At 51.5% G+C, this 24,251-nt stretch overlaps 1 protein-coding gene across 1 annotated transcript; it reads left to right on the top strand.

The window, feature by feature from the left end:
* The first annotated feature begins 15,752 nt into the window (after nt 1–15,752).
* On the top strand, nt 15,753–20,313 carry LOC117868268 (gap junction beta-5 protein-like). Its single transcript, XM_034754090.1, has 2 exons — nt 15,753–15,879; nt 19,091–20,313. Exon 2 carries the CDS (start codon nt 19,116–19,118, stop codon nt 19,959–19,961), a length of 846 nt encoding a protein of 281 aa, XP_034609981.1. The 5' UTR covers nt 15,753–15,879; nt 19,091–19,115; the 3' UTR covers nt 19,962–20,313.
* Nucleotides 20,314–24,251: the final 3,938 nt, after the last annotated feature.

Here is a 24,251-nt window from a genome sequence, read left to right as displayed (position 1 = left end):
CCCTCAATCTGCTGGCAATGCTCCTACTTATACAGCCCAAAATGCCATTAGCCTTCTTGGCAACAAGGGGACACTGTTGACTTATATCCAGCTTCTCATCCACTGTAACCCCCAGGTCCTTTTCTGCAGAACTGCTGCCTAGCCATTCGGTACCTAGTCTGTAGCACTGCATGGGATTCTTCCGTCCTAAGTGCAGGACTCTGCATTTGTCCTTGTTGAACCTCATCAGGTTTCTTTTGGCCCAAACCTCTAACTTGTCTAGGTCCCTCTGTATTCTATCCCTACCCTCCAGCGTATCTACCACTCCTCCCAGTTTAGTGTCATCTGCAAACTTGCTAAGGGTGCAGTCCACGCCATCCTCCAGATCATTAATGAAGATATTGAACAAAACCAGCCCCAGGACCGACCCTTGGGGCACTTCGCTTGATAGCGGCTGCCAACTAGACATGGAGCCATTGATCACTACCCGTTGAGCCCGACGATCTAGCCAGCTTTCTATCCACTTTATAATCCATTCATCCAGCCCATACTTCTTTAACTTGCCAGCAAGAATACTGTGGGCAAGAATCCTTTGCAGAATGTAAAACAACCAGGACTAATTCTCAGTTACTCCAACCCTGTGGTTAGGACAGTACCTCAGGACTTCACAGTTGGGCCTGTATTTATTTATCCTCAGGGCACCCCAGTGAGGCAGGGCAGCGTGGTTACCCTCCTTTTCCAATGGGGAGCTCAGGCCAGTGAGACTAAGGGCACGTCTACACAGCAAAATAAAAACCTGCTCCAGTGAAGTCTCAGAGCCCCGGGCAGCTGACAAGGGCACAGAGGACTTGCACTGCAGGGCTGAATATAGCAGTGTAGACGTCTGCGCTTGGGCTGGAGCCCAGACTCTGAGACCCGTACCCAGGTTTCCAAGCTTGGGCTCCAGATGAAGAGTTTACGCGGCTGTTTTGAGCCCCGCAGCACAAGTCTGAGTCTGAGCCTGACCTGGGCTCTGAGGGTATAGAACTGGAGTCTCTGGCTAATACCCAAACCGCCCTCCAGGTCCTTCCTAAATCTGCAAGGAAAGGTAATGGCTCTGCCTTGCGCTCCGTACGATCATTTATATCAGTTTGACGTCAGTGCAAAACATCACCGGTCAGTTCCGTAGCCGGTGTAAAATTGGCGTCCCACCCTTGGATCATAATGTTGCTCTTGGCCGGAGTGCGGAGTTGCACAGGTCAGTGCTACCCGGCTCTCTTCTGACTGGCTGATTGTAACCAATGGAGCTTCTGATTTACTCCAGCTGAGGCTTGGACCTTCCCATCCTGATCTGGTAGCATTTTACACCCATTCTGCATAGGTGTAACCACTGGGCCCATAAGTTCTAGTCCTGCTCAGGGCTTCTTCTGTGGGTTATCTTGGTGGGATAACTCACTCGTTCTGTGCCTCAACGTACCCATCAGAAACTTGGGGATAATAATGTTCATCCCCCTCCTAGGGGATTCGTAAGCCTTACTTGATTCATGCTGGGATTTCAGCCTGAGATTCTTGGATGAACGACGCTACATAAATGCAAAGTGTTATTAATATTTCATGTTGCAGTGCAAATGTGCTAACGGGGCTTGTTACGGGAAGATAAAGTGATGCCATTAATACACCTCCCGCTGGGTTCTGGTGGCAGCAGTGAAGGGAGCGGTTGTAGCGATTGATGGAATGGCTCATGAGTGTGGACAGAAATGACGAGGCTCCTGTGTACTTTCTGGTTGTCCCCACTCCTGCAGTGACGTGGAACGATGCAGCCCAGATCTCGCCACAGGCATGATGGTTGCACAGGACACCGTCACGAGCTACCACTCCCAAAAGCAAAGACGTAGTACAGTGCATTGATGTTAACAGGGTAGCTCTAACAGGCAGGAGCATCTGAGTCAAGAGACCTGATTCTCCACTGAGGTGGGTGGAAATCAGGAGTTGCTCCATTGAAGTCAAGGAAGTTATATCCTCAGCGGGTGTAAATCAGCATAGGGTCATTGGCTTCAATCAGATTTACACCCGCTGAGGATCTGGCCCTTGTTCCCTAAGCCTTTCCCTGCTGCGTCCCCTTGCCGGAGCTTTTCACTGGGGCGGGTAGCTGCAGGTATCCTGCCCGGCGCTGTGGTGTGGTGTGTAGATGCAGCCTTACTCGGCCCAAGCCCAGAGCAGCTTCTAAAGGAGATGCTGCTTTTTTCACCGTCTGCCCAGCGTCTGCACAGGAACGTGGCTTGATGCAACTACAGGGACTCCATCGGAAGCTCCCTTGCCAACAAGATTAAATACACAAACTCTCCATTTGGGATGAGATCCTGCCCCCATTGGTGTCAGACCAGTCACTGAGGGGTCAGAGAGAGACTCCTCTGATGGGCAGGTTAGCCCAGAACAACAGGGTTTCTTGCACCTTTCACTGAAGCAGCTGGTGCCAACCACTGCCAGGGTACTGGGCTAGGTGGCCCCCCAGGCGGATCCAGTGTGGGAATTCTGATCTTCTGCTATTCCCAAGCACTAACTATGTGGTAATGCCGCTGGAGACGGCCGTAGCTACATAGAAACTCCTCTGGAAATACCAACAGAGGGTCCTGTGGCACCTTAGAGACTAACAGAAGTATTGGGAGCATAAGCTTTCGTGGGTAAGAACCTCACTTCTTCAGATGCAAGTAATGGAAATCTCTAGAGGCAGGTATATATCAGTGTGGAGATAATGAGGTTAGTTCAATCAGGGAGGGTGAGATGCTCTGCTAGCAGTTGAGGTGTGAACACCAAGGGAGGAGAAACTGTTTCTGTAGTTGGATAGCCATTCACAGTCTTTGTTTAATCCTGATCTGATGGTGTCAAATTTGCAAATGAACTGGAGCTCAGCAGTTTCTCTTTGGAGTCTGGTCCTGAAGTTTTTTTGCTGTAAGATGGCAACCTTTACATCTGCTATTGTGTGGCCAGGGAGGTTGAAGTGTTCTCCTACAGGTTTTTGTATNACTTGCATCTGAAGAAGTGAGGTTCTTACCCACGAAAGCTTATGCTCCCAATACTTCTGTTAGTCTCTAAGGTGCCACAGGACCCTCTGTTGCTTTTTACAGATTCAGACTAACACGGCTACCCCTCTGATTCTGGAAATACCAGTGACCACATTGAGACTTCTGTGCCCAGCTCTGTGGTGCTCAGTAGCAAAGCACCCACTTGGACTGCCTGGAACTCGCCTTGCCCAGGGAAAATCCACTATGCCAGGAGGAACCAAGCACCGCCTCAACTGACCACCATGCTCCCCGACTCTTCCACCGCTCACCACCAGGCCTCAAACTGGGCACCTAGGCACTCCAGCCACTAGAAACGTGGTGCGCACTCACATATAGGCCTGTCTTCTGGCATGAAGCCTCTACACAATGAGCTAAAATGCAGAGCTTTGCTTTTTTAAGAGGCCACAATACACTAAAATGCTAGTGACGATGGATAAGTAGGTAAATGAGTGGGATGGGGATGGATAGAAAGGAGGCTGTATATGGGGATGGATGGGTGTGGATGGGGACGGGGATGTATGGAGATGGATGGATGAAGGGGTGGGTATGCGGATGGATGGATGGATGGGTGGGTATGGGGATGGATGAAGGGGTGGGTATGGGGATGGATGGATGAAGGGGAGTGTACTGGGATGGATGGATGGGTGTGTATGGGTATGGATGGATGGATGGGTATGGAGATGGATGGATGAAGGGGTGTGTACAGGGATGGATGGGTGGGTGGGTATGGAGATGGATGGATGGGTGGGGATGGAGATGGATGGGTATGGAGATGGATGGATGAAGGGGTGTGTACAGGGATGGATGGGTGGGTGGGTATGGAGATGGATGGATGGGTGGGGATGGAGATGGATGGGTATGGAGATGGATGGATGAAGGGGTGTGGATGGGGATGGATGGGGGTAAATAGAAGTATGATCTCTTAGAATTACCAAGTCCCCCGTCCAGCTGAGATCAGTCACAGCCGTGCAGTTCATTCACACGCTATCAGGTAATAAAAGACTGATACCCCAGGACAGACCTTTAACCCCAGACTGTGCTGTTCTCACTGTTTGATCCTCCCAGTGATGTGCACAGTAAAGATGGGGGGCGGGTGCTCGACTGTGACCAGCAAGCCTGGGGAAATGCTGTCTGTAGAGTGGACAGCAGGGAGCTTTCATCCGCTGAGCGCCTGCAGCACCATCTGCTACGGCTCTTGCTGGTTGGTTTTCAACCCTCTCTGTGGTTCAGAAGGGAGAAATGATGGCAGAGCAGCACCTGGGTAGATAGATATAATAGCTATACAGTCTTCTCTGCAGAGTATTTGACAGACAGACCGCGGCTGAGCTCCAGTCTGGGTTCACTCATGACAATGTCAAGCAGCGGGATGCGACAGGAAAGCAGCATGGTCATCTGCTTGTGCTCTTCGTGTCTTCGAAGCAGGTGTGTGTGTGTGTCTGTGTGTGCACGTGCTGGTGGGAGGCTCAAAAGGGGTCTTTACAGTCCCCCCACCCCAACTTACAGCCTCCCCCCCCCCCCCCCCCCCCCCCCCCCCGCCAGGGGAACCCGCCTTGGAGCACCAAGCACATACCTTGCTGTCAGGCACGTCTGCTGAGAGGTGGAAGGTGTATTCCACCTGGAGTCATTTGCTGATAATAAAAAAAAAAAAAGTCCATCATCCCTGACAGCTCAGCTCCCTTCCACTGGGCCAGCTGTCAGGCAGCGTCAAGACAGGGGCTGAGAAGGACGGAGGGAGAAGACAGGAAAGAAGCAGTGGGATCATCTAAGGACACCCAGGCTGGCCTCTGGGAGAGGAGGCTTTGCAGGCAGGCATCTTGCTGGCCGTATCCCCACCTGTGTGTTCAGGCTCCGTTTGAAATAATCCTGAGATTTTTGTTCATTCATTTCCTGGCTCTGTTTGTAGCTCTGCAGTGCCCTGTCCTTACCAGATCAGGGTCTTTGGCTTTTTTTTTTGCGCAGCTAGGAGCGCTTGCCAAATTAACTAGCTAGGAAGGCAGCATCAGGCCTCAGATCATCTTGGCAACCACATTAGCCAGAGGTGCTAGGAAGTTACCCTGAGGATCCCCGTTCGTCCTGCTGTGGCCAAGCACAGGGTCTGCTTCCATTGCCTGCTGGGTTAGATCATTGTTTAACTTGCCTGCTCAGGTTTCTTCGTCTTGGTCAGCCATGCTAAGAGGCAGGTAAAACGAAGCCGCTTGGAAGCTGGCAAGGTGCGAACGTGAGATCTGGGGGAACTGCTTGTACTTCCAGAAATCCCCCTGGGTGGGGGTGTCTTGTCAGAGTTCACAAACTAAGCCGACTCGGGCCTGGCTAGTGGTTGGATGGGGAGACCGACCTGGTGCAATGGGCTGTGGTGTTGGAGATTCCATAGGGGGCGCTCTTCCCGCTGAATCAACACTGAGCCACTGGGGCCAGAGAGCCAGGGCCGGCTCCAGCTTTTTTGCCGCCCCAAGCGGCGAAGCGAAAAATAAAAAAGAGATTCTATCTATCTATCGATTCTTACCATTCTTCGGCGGCAATTCAGCGGCGGGTCCTTCGCTCCGAGAGGGACTGAGGGACCCGCCGCCTAATTGCCGCCAAAGACCCTGACGCCCCTTTCCATTGGCCGCCCCAAGCACCTGCTTCCTTCGCTGGTGCCTGGAGAGAGCAGGGGCTGGGCTGGTTTTTGGATGAGACATAAAACCAAGATACAGACTCCTCAGGGTGGCTGACAAGCCCGAACTTTTTTTCCCACAAGATTTTTGGGGCGTGAACCACACTGTCCTGGCCAATTCGAAACAATCGTCATGTCCTACCTCTCTATATTCCCCTTTGTGTCTCAACTGGATGCCACTTTCTCTCTTCTTTCAGCTGTTGTGTTGCGCTGGTAGAGCGCTTCTGTGCTCACAGCCAGAGGTGGTTGCACTTGTGAGGAGATTCCTTCAGCTCCAGGGCAAGGTTCTCTGCTGCAGTCTGGCCCACTTCGCACTGGCCTGGTGGCACAGAGGGGCTAGAAAGCCGCTAGATCACCCCAGCTGGAAGTTCCCCCAGCAAAGGGAGTGCGGCTGAGGCACTAAAGTCCACCAGGGCTGATATAAAACTGGCTCCAGAATTAGAGATCTAGAACTTGTCCGTCCCTCTCAGTGATACCCAGTGGCTGTTGGTCCATAGCTGGGCCATAGTTTGCAAAGACACTGTGGGAAAGATGGAGGAGAAGGTTACCTGGCATAGACACTGATGATGTCAAATGAGTTACACTGGAGCAAACCTGGGGGAGTCGGCCCACATCAGCCCCATCCCTGTATGAGCCTGGTCCCTTATGGAAAACCGTGCTCACTTCCTCCTCAGTTTGATGCCAGCGCAGATGGGAGCAGGAGTGGGTCGGCTCTCTGTGCTAGCCAGGGGTTGCCCAAAAGAGGCGAGTTAAACCCAGAGAGCTGCAAACAGAGCCAGTTATTTCCTATGTTCAAGTCAGACTCCAGAACAGCCTGTCAATGAGAGGTGATCCTGGAAGGAAACCTGGATCGGAGAGCCCTCTGCTGAGAATCGGTGGAAATTCAGATCTAGATCAGAGCTTGGATCTATGTGTGCTCTTCGGTTCAAGGGGCGCTGGAGTTTGTAGGCCACACCCCTGCTTCCCGTCATGGCTGTTGAACGTGGTAATATGAAAAACTGAGCTCCTTTGATTTAAAATTGCAGAGCTCTTCCTTGGAGCCGTCACCAAACTACAGTCATTTACTTTACAGCTGTTTAGATGTTTCTCCACATTGAACTGCAAAGAAAACCAGCAGTCGCTACTCAAATGATTCCAAGCCCGACCTGCATCCCCCCCAGCAGTGCACCTGATTAGTGAGACGATCAGGCAGCTTAATGACTCCTTATCGCTGCCAGTTCTTCCCTCTCCCTGCGCTCTTCCACCATCAGCTGGTTTGCTCTGGTTGGCTCTGCAGAGGGGCAAGCGCCTGGAAATCGTACTTTTAAATCTTACTTTTGAAATGCCCAAGGAAAGATAGCAGCCCCCTGGCCTGTGGTATGAAAAGCTCTTGGGATTCCTTCATGTATCATAGATTGTAAAGCTGGAGGGGACCACTGTGATCATCTAAGACTGCTGCGTAGGGCGGGAACGAACCCCAGGCTTCCTGGATGGCAGATGAGAAGCATACCATCGAACCACCACTGCAAAGGCAACGCATCAATCCAGGCCTTTGCGAGGACTTGTCCACAATTTGCACCCAAGGGAGAATCATAGCCTTCGGCCAACAAGCCGCTTTCATGGGTGAAAGGGTTAATGTTTTAAAAAATTGTACAGACAAGTATTAATATATTCGTAGGAATGAAATGACTTTGTTGTGGTTACCTGCTGCTTCTCCCCTTCGGGTTTGCACTGCTGCCCAGGGATCTGCATTGAATTAATCAGGGACAGAGTTGCAGAGGGCTAAGCATGCTGCAGTGGGGTATTGCAATGGCCTTTCGCCTCTGACGCTTTCGTGATCCATCAGATATGGGCCACGGAACTCAGGTTTGGGCTTTGCAAGGGGGTGAATTGGATTTTTATCAGAACTAGCAAAGTCTCAGGGGATTCAGACAATAGGATCCTAATTTGGTCTCTCGCTAGTTCAATGGGATTTAGGTCAAAAGTAAAAATGACTTTGATGTGTCCCTGTCCCTGAGCCAACTCCCCTCCCACATGAGTCACTTGTGTATATTCGTCTATTTTTACGTCCTGTGTGATGTTTCTGTGTGTGTAGCTGTTAAACAGCCACTGCGTTCCACACCAGAAGTTGCTGCATTTCAGGGATGGGAGAAGTAATTCATAGGCACACCAGGTTTTCCAAAGAACTCGGCACCAGATTGTCTAGGACGCAGCATCCGCAATTGGGGCCACATTTTCCAAAAAAACTCAGCTGCCGGATAGGCACCAAAACCAGGGCCAGAACTGCCGAAGTGCTCAGCACGTCCCAGCTCCCGTTGTGACTCTGATGGCCAGAGTTTCCAAAGAGCTCAAATCCGGCCCCAGTTTTGGGTGCTGAGCTGTGGTGGAAAACCAAGCCCGCGGTTTGTAAATCTGTAAGTGTTCTGGGAGCTCTTGCAACGGGACAGATGTTATATAAAAATGGCAGAGCATGATTATAACATCGCAGCAGAGAATGGCCCGGTTAGCAACGTCCTCACAGGAGCAAAGAAAGCCTGCAGCTCTGGTGACTTCAGTCAGGCCTATTACACAAAAAGCATCACTAGTTTGATTACTCGTATAATAGGAATCTGCAAATCTTGCAGCATCTCTTGGTTTTAGAAAGACTTTGGGGAAAATTCCTTCCTTGGGGAGTCAGAAAAAGGAGGGGGAGGAACGCAGAAGACTCTTAAAGGGATTCCCCCGGAGACAACTGGATAAAAAGAAGAACCAAAAACCTCATGCTGTGGGCTTCCAGGGCCAAGCGCCTGTGTCGCTCCAGTGCAGTGCTACGCCACCACCTAGTGGCTAGCAGCGGTGCCTCCACAGGGTTGAACCCCTGGGGTTCCTGCCTCGGTCATTATATTTCTCTGCAAGAGATCAAACACGGCGCGCCGGGAAAGACGCTAATGCCCGGTTGTAGCGAGGGGAGTCCGACGTTGCTGAAACGGCTGTTAATTAATTCCCTGAGAAATAATTAACCGTCGGCACTCATTAAAAGGGGGAGATGAAAATGCTCCTCTGGCTGCTGGCATGCTAGAAGAGGGGATCTAAAAGGCACCTGTTCTAGAGGTGACGCTAACCTGAGCTGGACAGACCTAGGAGACCGACTGATTGAAACTCATTCTCAGCTACACTTCAGGCTCCACTGCAGCAGCCTAAAGGGATGGAAATGGCCCCTTGAGAATATCCCTTGCCTGAAGTCCTTCCCCTAGCCCTGCCCCAGCCCCGGGGTAGGGGGCAGAGGAGGGGCGTGGCCAGAGGGCACGATAGGACAGCTGTTCTCCGCCTGCCAGGGCCCATGGGAAGCAGCGTGTCAGTTAGAGCACCCCCCGGGAGACATGTGGTGTGCGCACAACCGGCCTGCTAGAGACGAAGGCCGGGCCAGTGGTTAGGACGCTAACCTGGGGCCACAGAGATGGGGGTTCAGGGTTCTCTGCCCCCACAAGCTTTCTGTGGGATCTTGGGGGAGTCACTGAGCCTCTTTGTGCCTCAGTTTCCCACCTGTAAAATGGGGATAATAGCACTGACCTATCTCCCAGGGGTGCAGATGTGATGCTGGTGAGGTTGTTGCCAGCACAGAGGGCCCAAGGGGGGCAACAGCGGGGTTCGTTGCCCGGTGCGCTTCACACCAATGAACACACCAGGGTGGAGAAGCAGACAAAGTTTATTCAAGAGCTCTGAATAGGCACTAGGAGACCAGCATGTCTCATATCAAGCGCACTGATACAAGCAGTTTTTCCCTTTTTATCCTTTCCTTCCTCCCCCCTTCCTTCCCTACCTCCCCCCTTCTTCTCCCTGTAGCAGTTACATTAAATGACCTTGGCTGTGTAGCTTGTTCGCAATGTTCCCTTCTGCAAGTTATTTTGTCCTTCTGCTAGAAGCATGTAGGTTCCCCTTATCTCTACCGCTTTCCAGCTGCTGGCCTGTGAGGTTAGTAAAGTTTAACATGGAGGGGCTTTGGTTCACTTTGGCCTAGAGCGGGGGGGCTTCATCAACTCTCGTGGTCTTCCACCCCCCCGAGTTACCTAGGGTGATGCCTAGTGACACCAACAAGGTAATGGGGGTTGGGGGGAAACAAGTACCTTCGATAGATAGGCAGGGCCCTAGGCGATCTCTGTGTCTGGTCCTCCAAGCTGGACTGGAGTGATTGTGAATCAGGCCCACTCTGCAAAGGATGGCTCCAGAGCTGGTCTATTGCCGGGAGCCTGATGATATTTCCCACTCCTTGGCCTGCATCAGCTTTAGACGAAATATGTTCCTGGGAATTTGGTGCCAGCCTGGGCACCCTGGGGCCCAGAGTCCTCTCGGTACCAGGAGGCAGCCACGGGGCAAGCTTCCCCTACGTCGTGCTCAGCCCGGACCTGGAAAAGCCAGCCCTAGGAATGGGGGGGAGAGCCACAGCCGTGGCAGGCTGACTCCTTCCTTGGTTTCTCGGCAGAAGTGACCGATAAGGAAGCCGCATGGTGCCAGAGTTATGGTGGCAGTTTTGCAGATAGGCGAGGAGGGGGCACAGGGCTCATGTCATCTGCACCACCAAGCAGCCATTGCACAGTGAGTGACTTGGGTTGGACTCGGGTGAAAGGCTCCTTCTCCCATTACCAGTCCCCCGAGGCATGTCATCCCGGCCACATAGTGATCTGCTGCGCTCGTCCCAGGAGGAAGGTTTTCCTGCATTTGGTGAGTCTTGCCCCCTTGCTCCGTAGCATTTCGCCTCCCAAAGGGCACCACCTGAGGCAGCAGGGGAAGGCTGCCGCTGCTTCTGTGGGGAAAAATCTAGCCAGCCCTATTAGTTTAGGCTTTAAATCGACATAGGCCCGCCCTGCAGGCCACAGGCCTGATCCAAACTAAGTGTCATGTTCTCTGCCAGTAACTATCAAAGGTTATGACCAGAGGAGGGGGAGTTGGGGAGGAAAAGAATGAAAAGCCCCAGCTGCAGCAATAATAAAGTGGGTGTTTATGGCTGGCGAAATATAATAACCACTTGTGTGAAGCAATAAGCAATGCAGTAATTATCTAAATTGACTAATCATGCCCCCCCCAATCTAATTGCATAAATACCCCATTATGTAATTGTACCCTGCCTGGAACATTTAAGTAACAGCACCCCAAATGATGCAAAGAAATGACAGTATCGGAAACCGCCAAAAAGACTCTCCTATTCCTGTCAATGAAGTGTAACATGTAATATGATTGCGGTTTTCGGCTTTAAAAAGGCAAATTGTACTTTGGATCAGGGTAGTAGTTCTCAGACTGCTACCCCAGCGCGTTGGTATGTATTGCAATAAACAGGCCTCAGGCTTGAGTCTGTGAACTAAAATCAATGCGTGGGTGACTTTCCACGACAATTTGGGGGCTCGTCCGGGATCACTCGATGTCCCGCCGGACGGGAGGATCATGGACCACTTCCACACCAATCCCAGGCGCCAGGTAAAAGACCGTTGTCTCTATTTGGGCTTCGGTGGGAAGCTGCCCATAGGCTCTGGGTTCAGGTAAGGGCGCGCTGTGATCCGAACCTTTTGGGGCTAGACTCATTTGCCTGACGCCTGTTCGTCTTGTGTCAGTAACTGTTTGTCTTGTAACTTGTCTGTCTTGTAAAAGAAAATGTCTGTTGGTATTGTAATAGGTAGAGTAACTGACGGTAGTGTGTTTTGTATTAAGTGGGTTTTGTTTGTCTGCTAAGTGTATTCGACTTCGGGCACTGGTCCCCCCGAAGGGCGAAGAACGGTCACTGTAGGCCCCGAGGGGAAGGGCCCCGGAGTGACGCGTGAGGGTTGGCGACAAGACCCACCGGCAATAGGTCAGTGGCGGTGAGTGCGGTAATGTTGTCCCGAATTAGGTGTGTTGCAGGAGTGTGGGTCATGCGGTGGCCCTACCCTTGTTTCCCTCTTGGTGCCTCAGGTTGATGCCCTGTGCCCCCTCCTCACCCTCCGGGCGAGGAGGCCCCAGGAACCTGCCCACAAACTCCTAGGCAGTAGGGTAACCTATCCTGTTCTCTTGAAGGCAGGCTGGTGCTCTCTGCTGGGGGAGGGGTGTGCGGGGACCGTGCCTTTCCTGGCCCTTCTGTTTGGTTGGCCTGCGACCGAGTTCCTCCCTTGATTTTCCACTTGGAGCGGTCCCGCTTGGAGCGGGGGGCTCCCTCCCCTTGCTCAGAGAGAGGGGAAGTCCCTGGAAATCGCCCACCGTACCGGAGGCAATAGGGTATCCTACCCCATTCCTTTAAAGGACGGGCCGGTGCTCTTTGCTGGAAGAGGTGTGTGCGAGGATCTCCCTTATAAGCCCTCCCCATTGGTGTGAATGTTGAGGAGTTGGCCTCGCCTGGATAACAGAGGCCTGGCTTGCTGGTGTAAAGAAAAATGGTCTCGTCTAAGGGAAGGAACCCTACGAAAGGAGACTTGGGCTTTTTAAAAGGCCTTGCCGAGAGGAAGGCCTGAGCTGATAGCGCTAGTTACGTGTTATGTGTAACCTGTCTAATGTGTTTCTCGTTTATTGTAATATAGCAGTTAAAGAAAGGAGGCGGGTTGTACCCAACTCATCATAAAGGGACCCAGCTAAGTGAAGAAGGTGGTCCATCCGGCGTTTACAATGGGAGCCTCTAATTCCAAACAGGGCCCGTGCTGGAAAAGGGCACTCCTGCCGCGTACATGTATTCAAATTATGGTCCCTCAACTTGCAAGTTTATAAAAATTTGAAATAAGAATACTAAAAATAACCCTAGCCTGCAATTCCCCCAGATGGAACTGGGCAGGGAGCTGCTGTCCAGCCCCCACAGGCCCAAGGGCAAGAAATATTAAGCACCTTAAGTATCGAAAGCCCTTACACGTACCCCTCAAACAGTGTCTCCCCGTACTGAGGAAATGTTCCCCTTGCGCCATTTCTCAGGCATTGGTGCTTCGGGTCAGGAGACCTTGGAGTCAGTGCATGCACCTTGGTCTCCCACAGAATTGTACAATCTGCTGTACCCCAAATGTTGTGTATCTAAATGTGTCTGATCCCGCTTACAATAAGGTCCTGACATTTTTGCAAAGGACACTCTAGAGGGAGAGACCGACCCCAGCCCTTCCTCGTTGCAACAGGAACTGCTGGCTAAGCCCCCCCCCTTATTGGGGGCTGATCATGCCAACCTGATTGGGCACATTGGGTCTGCCTGGCCGGCTGAAATTCACCCAAACCCAGCAAAACCCCTTCCCAAAGTGCCGTAGTACCCTCTCTCAAAATAAACCAAGGAAGGAATTAATCACCTTCTTAATTTAGCCAAAAGTATAAATAAAAGGGGGGTTAGCCAAAAAGCCCACCCTCCTTGCTAAATTGGTAGTAAAAGTACGCCTGTGCCCATGAAGAAAAAAAAAAAAAGTGAACCAGCAAGAAAAAATGGATCAGGCCCAAACAAGCAGGCAACCGCAGTTTAAGGAAGTTAAAAGAAAGAAAGTAAAAAGTTAACTCTGTAGTTACTGAAGAAAATTAAGTATGTGTTAGTTTTAGTCATGTATTTTCTTGTAAAAAGGCAAATACCAAAACTATTGTAAAACTTTTGCTTAAGGATTTTGTATGACAATCTGGCATATCTGGACTGATTAAAAAAAAAAACGTTATGTGCAGCTTCATAGATCCAGTATGGCCAAAGGCCTTGTAAAAGACCGCTCCCAATCAAAAGACCAAACTCAGCCCTCATAAATTTCTAACAGGATCGCCCAATGTAACTACCAGCAGTGCCCTGTTGGCCCTGGCTCAAATGGACATTTATTTAATAAATAACACAATGCTTAATTGTTGCTAGGCACTAATGAAATGTGTTAGGTTTTTATATACAGCAGCCCTGCCACTCGCTGGAACCAAAAGACTGGGTCTACACGGAGGTCCATCAGCAAGAAAACGCCCTGGCCCCATGCTAAAAGACTCTTATCGAGTGCTGTTAATTATCAGCACCGCTGTGAAGTGCTGAGAATTGACTACCTGCCCAGGCTTCTCACTGTAATGACTTTCCGACTGATGATCGGTCTATCTTTCCTTTTGGCGTTGTTGCTCCTTCTGGACGACAGAAGTGAAGGACAAGGTAGAGAGCCAGTAACCTCTCCTTTGTCTACTGACAAACCCACTGAGTCTTTGGATCTTGCTAAGAAAACAACCTCTTCACCTGAGGCCATAATAAAGCCTCCAACCAAGCAAGGTGATTGTGCTAGTAACCCCTTCCTTGCAGCCTCATTGCCGGACAGCTAAGTGAACTAAGACTACGAAATCTAGAAGAATAGCTTGTGGAAGCTAGCCAAAACTACCTGAAGATGAAACTTTTACCTCTAATTTAGCCTGTACCATGTTGTAATCTTATTATCAAAGCACAGTTAACTCAGGTCCAGGCTGAAGTTGGTAAATTGCATGTCATTTCCGCCCTTAGTTTAATAACCCAAAGGTTGCTAACAAAAATGGTATTAAATATCACCGGTGCTGCAAAGGGATTGCAGTGGGACTTGGCATGTCCAAAAGTTCAAAAAATTTCCTAAATAACCAGCTAATGACCATTCAAAGTAATCTCGAACACCAGGCCTGGCCCACTGCCCTTGCAGACACCTCGGAAGTACCATCTAATCTGTGGCCATAAAGGCACACGTACAAGTGTAAACAATCACAGTGCTCCTTCCAAGCATATAGGCTGGTCGGAAGGATGTAGGCTCCCGCATACCAAATCCTGCCAGGTCCGTAAAAGGAATTCATGTAAAATTAAGTAATTCACTAAAACATTTAAAAGAATAAACCACCTGGTATGCCTAACCAATTAATAGTCAGTGCTACCGCGCTACTATGCTTTGCACTAAACTAATGTCCTTTGTTTTCTGTCTAAAGACCCCCGCCCCTTCCTCAGGCCCTGCTCTTCCCCATCACCCAGCCCGAGAAAAACGAAGCTGGTTTCAGGGAGGTGCGGTTTGCAATGGGGGATCGGGTGGAGGTTGTAAGCCCACTCAGTGTCAGTCCCCCTAGCATCAACTCCCTTAACCAAGCTGGCACCAACCTCGGCACTCCCGAGCTGGCCAGTTCACGATCCTCAGCCATGTCCTCAGCTGCTTTCTCGGTGCCAACGTACAGCGCCGGACACCTCCTGCACAAGGAGCAGGCCCTGTGGATGAAGGGCACTTGGATTAGGCTGTTAATGGTGTGCATTGTAACTGCGCACGGACACGCTAAGCCAAATCAGGATGAAATCAGGGGGACGGATTCTGTGGTGCATCTCGCAGGAGGCACAACCCAGGGTGGCTTTAAAGAAGCCCCTTAAAAGTGGCCTGGATTCTGGCTCTAACGTCCGGCAGCGTTCGGCTGCCTGGGGCCTACGCTGCAGCGGGGAAGCTCTATGGCTGTACGTGATAGAGACTCTTCCTCCTGCCCCCACCCCGGCCCCTGTGCCTGGGGCTGTGTGCGCGCGTTAGGCAGGGGGCAGCATTCATGGCCCCTACACTGCTGGGCTGAAAGAGTCTCCCCCAACCAGCTGTACTGCCCTGTCAGACCTGACCCGCCAAGGAGCCGTTGCTGGCATGGCTGCAGTGCTCATCTTCTTGGCCTCCCTATTTTGCAAGCACCCGGGTGTCGGCTGAATAACTCCAGGGCTGTTTGCAAACCGCAGGTGGCATTGCCGGGCTCCGGGTGGGGAGGTGTCTAGGGCGGAGGGGGGACTGCATGGTCAGAATACCCCGGCCGGCCAGTCTTGGGAAGGGGTGGTTTAGTGTAAACCACCAGGCGTGGCAGCAGCTGAGGGGTCTGTTACAGGCTACACCTGTGACCTGTGGGGATGGGAGTGAACGTCTCATTCTCCATGGCCGGCATCCTCTTTGCTGGCACATGCCCCAATTGCTGGGACCGGGCCCTACGTTATTTACACGACCGGCCGGAGGGCCCCCGCCAAGATCAGCCCTGAGCAATCCTATTGATGCCAACAGGGCTGCTCAGGCGAGTCAAGTTAAGCACGTACCTTAAGAGATTGCAGGATCGGGGCCTAAAAATGCCATTGGGACGAGCCTCTCCTTCCAGCGATCCTGCAAGCCGGCAGCCAATGGGCATCTGGGAAATCCACCTTAACTCCTAGCCCCGCCCCCGAGATGGCTTCCCTCTGAAAATTCCTCCTCCTGGCTCCTGAAAGTGCAGGGATGAATTGCGCTTCAAGCTCTGCCTTGTGCTCCAAGCCCCTTAAGGAAGAGAAGGATTCTGCAAGGGACCTCCCACCAGGTAAGGGGCATTCGCTGGGGGAGGAGGAGCTGCTTGGAGCTGCTAGGGAGGCTGCTGGGCTGGAGAAGGTCTGGGAGCCGGAGCGTGTGTCTCAGACACATGGGCACAAAAAGGAACGTTGGCTGTCGGTTTGTCTCGGAATTATGCCCACGGTACACCGGAGAGAAGCAAAGCATCCCAGGCTGGTCCTAGGCGTTTGCAGCGAAGCGTGTCAGCGTGTGTTTCGTATGGGTCTAGTCTTGTGTCTGACTCTGTAGCTAGCTGGAGAGAAAGTTACTCCAGGTTTATACCTGAATAAGGGCAGAATCAGCTCCCTAGCGTGTGTCCTGGATATGCATGAGTTTGGGTGTCGTGCATGCTGCGTGACTTGCTGTGGGTACATGTTGGGGCTGTGTTGTGTGTGTCAGTGTGCCTCTATGGCAGAGTAGCTGATTAATAATAGTAGTTTGCATTCAGGTAGCACTGTACATGTGCTGCTGTCAAAGAGTTTTGCAAAGGACGGTGAATATCATCCGTATTACTGATGGGGAAACTGAGGCACAGAGGTCCGGTGACTTGTCCAAGACACAGTGATTCTGGGACAAAGCCAGGAGTAGAAGTCAAGTCTCCTGGCCACCAGGTCTAACCACCAGTCCATTTCCCCTCCTTCTATAACCTAGTGTAGCTTTTCCTAGCCCTCCTGGTTCTTGATTTGTGTCTGTACTGAGAGTGACTCTAGATTTCCCAGTCCCGCCCCCCTCCTCCTCAGCCTCCTGGTATTTATCCAGGCCATTCCACACTAGCCAAGCATCCACCTTGTGTGGGATGCAGCAGCCAGATTTATCAACATCCTTCCGCCCAGACTTTGTTTTGATGCCAAGTTGGGATGTCGGTTGCCTGGCGTACACAAGATGCCACCTCCAGTTGTTTGTCAGGCCTGAGGAATGAGTCTTCCCCTCCAAACGCACGGTGCCCTGGCCTGGGGGGGGGGGGAGGGAGGGCAGCAGGGGAGATCTGGTTCCTGGCTCTGCCACTGTAGCGCACGTCAGATTCCTGCGATGGGAGAGGACCTTGGCATCAGAGCTGCAGACCTATTACATGATTCATCCCTTAGCTTGTTTTATGGGTGGTTTTCTGAGGCCCTGCCTGGCAACTCAAGGCAAGTGAATAACAAAGAGCTTGGTAAAGAGGGGCTGGCGTAAGAGAGAGATGGGCAGGGAGAGCCACAGCGCTCCGAAACGCCCGAAATCTGCACCCGGGAATGGTCTCTGGAGAAAATCAGGAGTTTGGGTTTCTCGCTGGCTGAAGATCTAACCCCATCTTACTGGCCATCTTTTATTCCAGTACAAGACTCGTCCAGTTTTGCTCAGTGACTAGAGAGGTGACCAAGAAAGGAAGGGACGTGGAAGGGGACTTCGAATTAGCAGCCCCTGTTCAGACTGGGAAGGGGGTCGCCATTGGCCTGGGCTGCTCAGTGATAGAGTCTGTTTAGATATTACCCTCTTCTACGTTGGCCTCAGCCATCAGTCTGAGATGGCAGAGCTCCAATTGTAAGCTCTTTGGGGCATGGACACTCTCTTTGCGCTAGTGCGGTACAAGCTCAGACCAGTGGGGTCCTAGCCCCTGGCTGGGGCTTCTAGGCACAACTGCAATTCGAAATAACGGGTGAAGGGTGCAGAATGCGCCCATCCAGCCTTAGCCCTTTTCACAGCGGGGTCCCGTGCGGCCCACACCAAAGGGCATTGGCCCTAATCTCACTGGGTTTTCCCTGCCAGGTCATCGCATTTCAGGTCAAGTCAACCACACCGCTGACTTACTTGCCAGGCCTGATCCTAGTGGGGAATCGACCTCCCTCCCATGGAGGTTGCAGCTGCAGCCCCTCGTCCTTTTCCCACCCTTCCTCCCACCTGACCTGGGTCCCTGCATCACTTTCCTCTGCAGAAGCCACCGGGTTGTAGCCTGCCACCATCCACCATTCGTTTCTGCAGGAAAGTGGGCAAAGGCTCACCCTGGATGAATCAATACATCTCATTTCTCAGACTGACGAGAGATGAATCAGCCTTTTCCACCCCGGCTCCTTGGGGCCCTTGGGGGAACGGACTTTCTTTCCTCACTTGCCCTGCCTTTGCCTTTCAGGAAGCAGCGTTTAGGAAAGGATCCTCTCTTAGGGGAGGACCAAGCATCGCTAAACTGCAATTCGTGTGCTTACACGAGGCCTAGACTTCCCTTACAAGCTCGGACACGTTTGGTGGGGGAGTGTCTGATTCGCATCGCCCTACCTGCTTTAAACGCGGTGCTTCCTTCTCCTATTTGTACCTTCACAGGGTTGGAAGCCAGATGTTAGGGATTGGTTAGGTTCCTTGGTCACTTCAGACACCAACAAACTTTGCCTGGGCTTCCAAAACGCAGCAGGGCCTGAGGGGTAACTTCACCCCTGTGCAGAGAGCCAGTACGTGGTCTAGACACAACTTAAATCTCTCCCGCAGCTAGCCCTGTTTTGAGGACTTAAGTGCAGAATAGGCCTGTGCAGAATAGAGTTTCAGCCTATGTGTTTAAAAAAAAAATACTCTCAGGGCTGAGTGACGGGCATAAAACCCCACCAAGATTGCCCTGTCCCCCGTAGACACTCTCAGCATCGCAGTCTGGGCCATGTCTGTGGCCAGTGTGTCACAGAATGCTTTGTCTGTGTGCACTGCGGCATGAGCACATGGGTTCTGTTCCTGGCTCTGGGAGGGGGTGTGTTTGGGCAGTGGGGAGAAGCAAGAGGCAGGACTCCTGGGTTATATTCCCAGCTATTAGAGGGGAGTGGGATCTAGTGGCTAGAGCTGGGGAGGACTGGAACTGGAAGTCAGGACACCTGGGTTGCATTCCCATCAGGGCCGGCTCCAGGCACCAGCTTAACAAGTAGGTGCTTGGGGCGGCCAAGGGAGAGGGGCGGCACCAGCGGCAATTCAGGGGTGACAGGTCCCTTACTCCCTCTAGGAGCGAAGGACCTGCCGCTGAACTGCCGCCGATCGCGGCTTTTTTTTTTTTTTTGCTTGGGGCAACAGAAATGCTGGAGCCGGCCCTGATTCCCATCTCTGAGAAGGAGCGGGAATAAGTGGTTAGAGCAATAGGGGCGGCACTGGGAGGCAGGACTCCTAGCGTTCTCTTCCCAGCTCCGGAAGGGGAGTGTGCTTAGAGCCGGAGCCTGGAATATTGATTAGTGTCTCTTTATTTCTTCCCCTTGCAGACCCAATTAACGGGAGCCACAAACCATGAACTGGGGTGTCTTCGAAGGGCTCCTGAGTGGGGTGAACAAGTACTCCACGGCCTTCGGGCGCATCTGGCTCTCCCTGGTCTTCATCTTCCGGGTGCTGGTCTACGTGGTGGCAGCTGAGCGAGTGTGGAGCGATGACCACAAGGACTTCGACTGCAACACACGCCAGCCTGGCTGCTCCAATGTTTGCTTTGACCACTTCTTCCCCGTCTCCCACATCCGCCTCTGGGCCCTGCAGCTCATCCTGGTCACCTGCCCCTCCCTACTGGTGGTCATGCATGTGGCCTACCGAGAAGCCAGGGAGCAGAAGCACCAGGAGGTAGCGGGCGAGAACTGCCGCCGGCTCTACCCCAACCCCGGCAAGAAGCGGGGAGGACTGTGGTGGACCTACCTGCTCAGCCTCATCTTTAAGGCTGCCGTGGACGTGGTTTTCCTCTACATCTTCCACCGGTTCTACAAGAACTACACCCTCCCCAGCGTGGTGAAGTGCGAGATCCCCCCGTGCCCCAACATCGTGGACTGCTTCATCTCCCGGCCCACGGAGAAGAACATCTTCACCCTCTTCATGGTGGTCACGGCCTGCTTCTGCATCCTGCTGAGCGTGGTGGAGGCCTGCTACCTGGTGGGGAAACGGTGCCGAGAGTCCCTGTTATCCAGAAGTGAGAGCAGCCGGAGGGAAACTAGGCAGTTCAGGAGTGTCGTTCATAACAAGGACTGTTCCCTCTCCTACGGCGAGCAGGACAGCCTTGAGCCGGGAGAGCAGGTTTTCCACGCGGCGGATTGCAAGCTAGTCAGAGCTGCAAACATAGCCAGCTCCCAGATAGGAGAAGATGTTATCTCCTAAGCGGAGGGAAAGACCCAGGGAGGCTGTCTCCGTGCAGAACGGCCCTCGTTCGAGACAGCCTTCCTTGCTGGCTGTGCCTTTAGACATCACGAGCCAAGATCATGCTCTGCTCCCATCACATGCCCGGGTGTTAACGAGATTGGGTGCTCCCCCTGCATTGCATTGGTCTGGTGGAAATAAGTGGACTCAGGCACTTTAGAGAAGAATGGCCTCTCTAGTCAAAGGGAAGCTCTATAGGAACCACAGGCTGGAGAGAAGCAGGGGGAAGGAGAATGTTCAGAGGATGTTGTGAAGGCCAAGACTATAACAGGGTTCAAAAAAGAACTAGATGATAGGGCCATCAATGGCTATTAGCGAGGATGGGCAGGGATGGTGTCCCCAGACTCTGTTTGCCAGAAGCTGACAATGAGTGACAGGAGATGGATCACTTGATGATTACCTGCTCTGTTCATTCCATCTGGGACACCTGGCATTGGCCACTGTCGGAAGACAGGATACTGGGCTAGGTGGACCTTTGGTCTGACCCAGGGATGGCCGTTCTGATGTTCTTAGTGCAAAGCCTAGAGTTGTAGGATTTAGACTTATGAGATTTGATGGGTTCTTGCACCAGCTGCTACTGGAGACAGGACACTGGGATCGAAGGACCCGTGCTCTGACCCAGCCTGGCAATTCCTGTGGTGAGAGATCATGCAGGATTGTGTTTTCCAGTGGCGTGCCCAGCCTAACTTTAAAGGCGTCCGTCGGAAGGTCAAGCCTCAGAGAGAGGAGTGGGATGTAAGGAACAAGCCAGACTTCTCAGCTGGCAGTGAGAATTTCTCAGCCAACAGAGCTAGTGCCACTGTGGAAACAGAGCCAGGCCCTTCTGTCTGTCCCTGAGTGACATGCCAAATGGTAGGGGGGCGTTGGAGAAACCCGGCCTGGCCGTGGGCGGGGCTGCCAAGTGGGTATTTTCTCTCCAAGCCTGCTAGGGGTGAGGTCTCCAAAGTGCCTCATTTCATGAACAGTCCTTCAGCTTTGCTTAACCCATCAGGACCAACTGGGAGTAGCAGAAGACACTAGAAAGAACGGGAGGCTTCCCAATGAAAAGAATGCAGCGTTTTCCCATCTGTGGGAAATGACCAATAATCCATCCAGCCAGAGATTCAAGTCATGGAAACTAAACACTTGCTAACGTCAGTGATGGGGAATCCATTCACCCTTAGGGAATTAAAGAGTTTTGCTGACGGGGGAGGAGGGTAAGGCGGTGGCCAAGGGGAAAGAAAAAAATCTCCTAGATTCACTGGTTTTCAAGGCCGTTATGATCATCCTGTCTGACCGCCTGCACAACACAGGTCAGAGAATTCCACCCAGCCATTCCAGCATCAAGCCCTTCACTTCCAGTTAGCTGGAGCCCATCTTCTAGAAAGGCATCCAGGCTTGATTTAAAGATTCCATGGGGCGGAGCATCCACCACATCCCTTGGTAGGAAGTTGTTCCATTGGGTAAGGTTCAAACATCTCCTTTCGTTGATGGAGCAAGGGCAGCTGTGTGGGTGACCCTCTTCCTGTGGAGTGATTTGTCATCTAACATCCCATAGCATCCTTCAGGGAGTAGCTAGTGATGATAGAGCCAAAGCAGGAAACTGCATCCTGCTGCCCTAAATTCTCAGATATCTCACTCCCCCTCTTAAAAAGAAAATGATGATTTATTTGGCACTGGATGGCTGCTGTGTTCCACTCCAGAGATGGCGGCATTTCAGGGGTGATCCACCCCCAGAGGGTGGAATTCTATACTCATTCCATGTTCACGGAGCTAAGGCAGCATATGTAGCACTGATGACCTTCCACAAAACCATGCGGTGTGGACATGATACATATATTTTAAAAGCCCAACGCGAACAATTCATTTAGCCACTGCACTGCACTGTCCGTAGGCCGGCCCCTCAGCTGCTATGAATCCACTCAGCTGCGCTGTAGAGAGTGGAGTTGTGCCCTTTTACACCCACTGCAGATCTGACCCCCGTATGTATTTCTCGCCTTGTGTACCCTTGCAACTAATAAAAATGTCTCTTTATAAGAAATGCGCTTTATTTCTGTTTCTCGTCCTTTGTTTTAGCTTAAAACCAATACAACGCTGCAGCATAAATGTTTGTGAATGGGATTTTTCAAAAGGTGCGCCCCAAATAAACCATTTTTACAGCATTGAAGAGTTGCTTGCGGAGACGGGTGGAATAAACTCCCTAGTTCTTCAAAAGAGCTTATCGCCCTTGGAAATATGGCCCTCTTTCATCTTCCTTTGAAGCAGCTGCAACTGGCCACTGTTGGGTATTGGAAGCTGGACAACCTGTGGTCTGGCAGTGCCTCTGTTCATGTGTGTGGTTCGGGAGAAGCCTTCTTGTAATATAACGCACGGAAAGCAATTTTCTAAACACTATTAAAAACAGGCCTTTACTTTTATAAAGAGCCAGGATTCACCTGCAAACAGCCTCTGAATCAGAAAAAGAACAGTCTCTGGAAGCCAGCATCCTCACAGCTAATCATTTTTGATTAGCAGGGTGGGAGCTGAGAGTGGTTGGAGCAGAGGACAGGGGACCAGGAATCTCTTTCGGTTCCATTTCCAGCTTCACTCGTAATTGATTATTACTTGCCGAGTGCTGGTGACCTGCCCGGCCCTGACTCTGCTACAGGACCTTGGGTGAGTCATTTCACCTCTCAAAGCCGTGGTCTTGTTGTCTGCAAAGTGGGGAGAGCACAAGTGGGGTTGACGCCTTAGGGGATTCCTGCTTCCAAAGCAATTTTGCTAAGACAGGCAAAGCATTATCCTTCTGCTCTCACACATTGCACAATGGCTCAAAGCCCAGATAAGGCCAAGCCCTTGTCTCTATGAAGTCCATGGCAAAACTCCCATGGAGCTCCATGGGCGCTGGCTGTAATTCTGAGCTAACATGTCAGGTCCATTTTATTTTTCTGTGACTCTAGGCTTTTTTTTTTTTTTTTTTAAACCTCTCTGAAGAAGGGCTGCTGAGCTTATTGGCGAAAGGGAGGCACGCCCAGCAGGTGTCCGCATCCCCGGTGCATCAGCAAAGGCAGCGAGAGCTTTCAGACTGTGCTGCAATGGAATAGCTAGAGAGAGTTTATGGGCTTCTCTACCGTCAGGTAAGAGGCATGGAGAGAGCTCGCTTGGGCTAAAGGAAATACCCTGGGTGGGCGGGTGCAGTATGATTTAATGGAGCCTACATGCAGGATGATAAACTTCACTGTTCTGCAAGCTGGCATAGCATCTACTCTCAGGAGGCAAGTGCTGTGCATGGGGTGTGAATGTGTAACAGAGACATTCACGCAATGAGAGACACGGTATTACTGCTTACAACGTTTCCTGTTGCTAAGGCACTTTGACAGTGCTAAGTTACATTCCAGTGGTAATTTGTGACTGAGGTTCTGATCGATTCGGGAATTTATTAATGTGTTACACATGCACTAGACATTCAGGTATCAAAGCGAAGTGCATGGCATAAGAACCTATGTGGATAGATCGGTAGCTCCAGATATTGTGACTATGATAGATAGTATTGTCGACTTGCTAGAGGATACACTGTATATTCCGGTGATTTCATGGAGGTGAGCTTTGTTGTTTATTTACTATGGAAAGCTATAATAAAATTACTGGTAGTATTTAATATTGATAGTGTAGAAGGGTCCCCAGCCCCAATTGGGACCAGGGCCCCATGTTCTAGGGGCTGCACCAACACTCATGAAGATACAGTCCCTGCCCCGAAGAGCTCAGAAGCTAAGAATGCTAGACATTATCATTAAGGGGCTATTTTCAAATTTTCAGAGCAAACTGCCAATCCCCGCCAGTAGTGGCACCTGCTTTTTCAGTAACACTGCAAATGTTTGGAATTGGATGGAAGGGAATGTCCAATGCAAAGCAGGGACCCAAACCCAAGGGAAATCCCTTGCCGAGTAATCTTATTGCGTTACCAGAGCGTGTAGGAGCCCAACCAAAATCTGGTCCCTGTTGTGCTAAGCATAATACAGGTTCCAAAGAGCTTATAGTCTACAAAGACAAGACAGCCTAAGGGTGGCAGGGGAAACAAGTACAGTGACGTCAAGTGACTTGCCAGAGGTCACACAGACAGTCAGTGGCAGAGGGGAGAATGGAATGCAGGTCTCCTAGCCCTGTGCCCTAGCCTCTACATCATGCTGCCCCTCCCCCCGATTGTTATCACATAATTTTCCCTTTTTTTTTTTTTTACACACTGAATACACAGAGGGCCAGAGTCTGCCCCCCTTAGCTGGAACAACACCTTGA

This window comes from Trachemys scripta, chromosome 20, assembly GCF_013100865.1.
Source record: "Trachemys scripta elegans isolate TJP31775 chromosome 20, CAS_Tse_1.0, whole genome shotgun sequence".
NCBI classification, from domain to species: domain Eukaryota; kingdom Metazoa; phylum Chordata; order Testudines; family Emydidae; genus Trachemys; species Trachemys scripta.
This window is presented reverse-complemented; position numbering and strand designations above follow the sequence as displayed.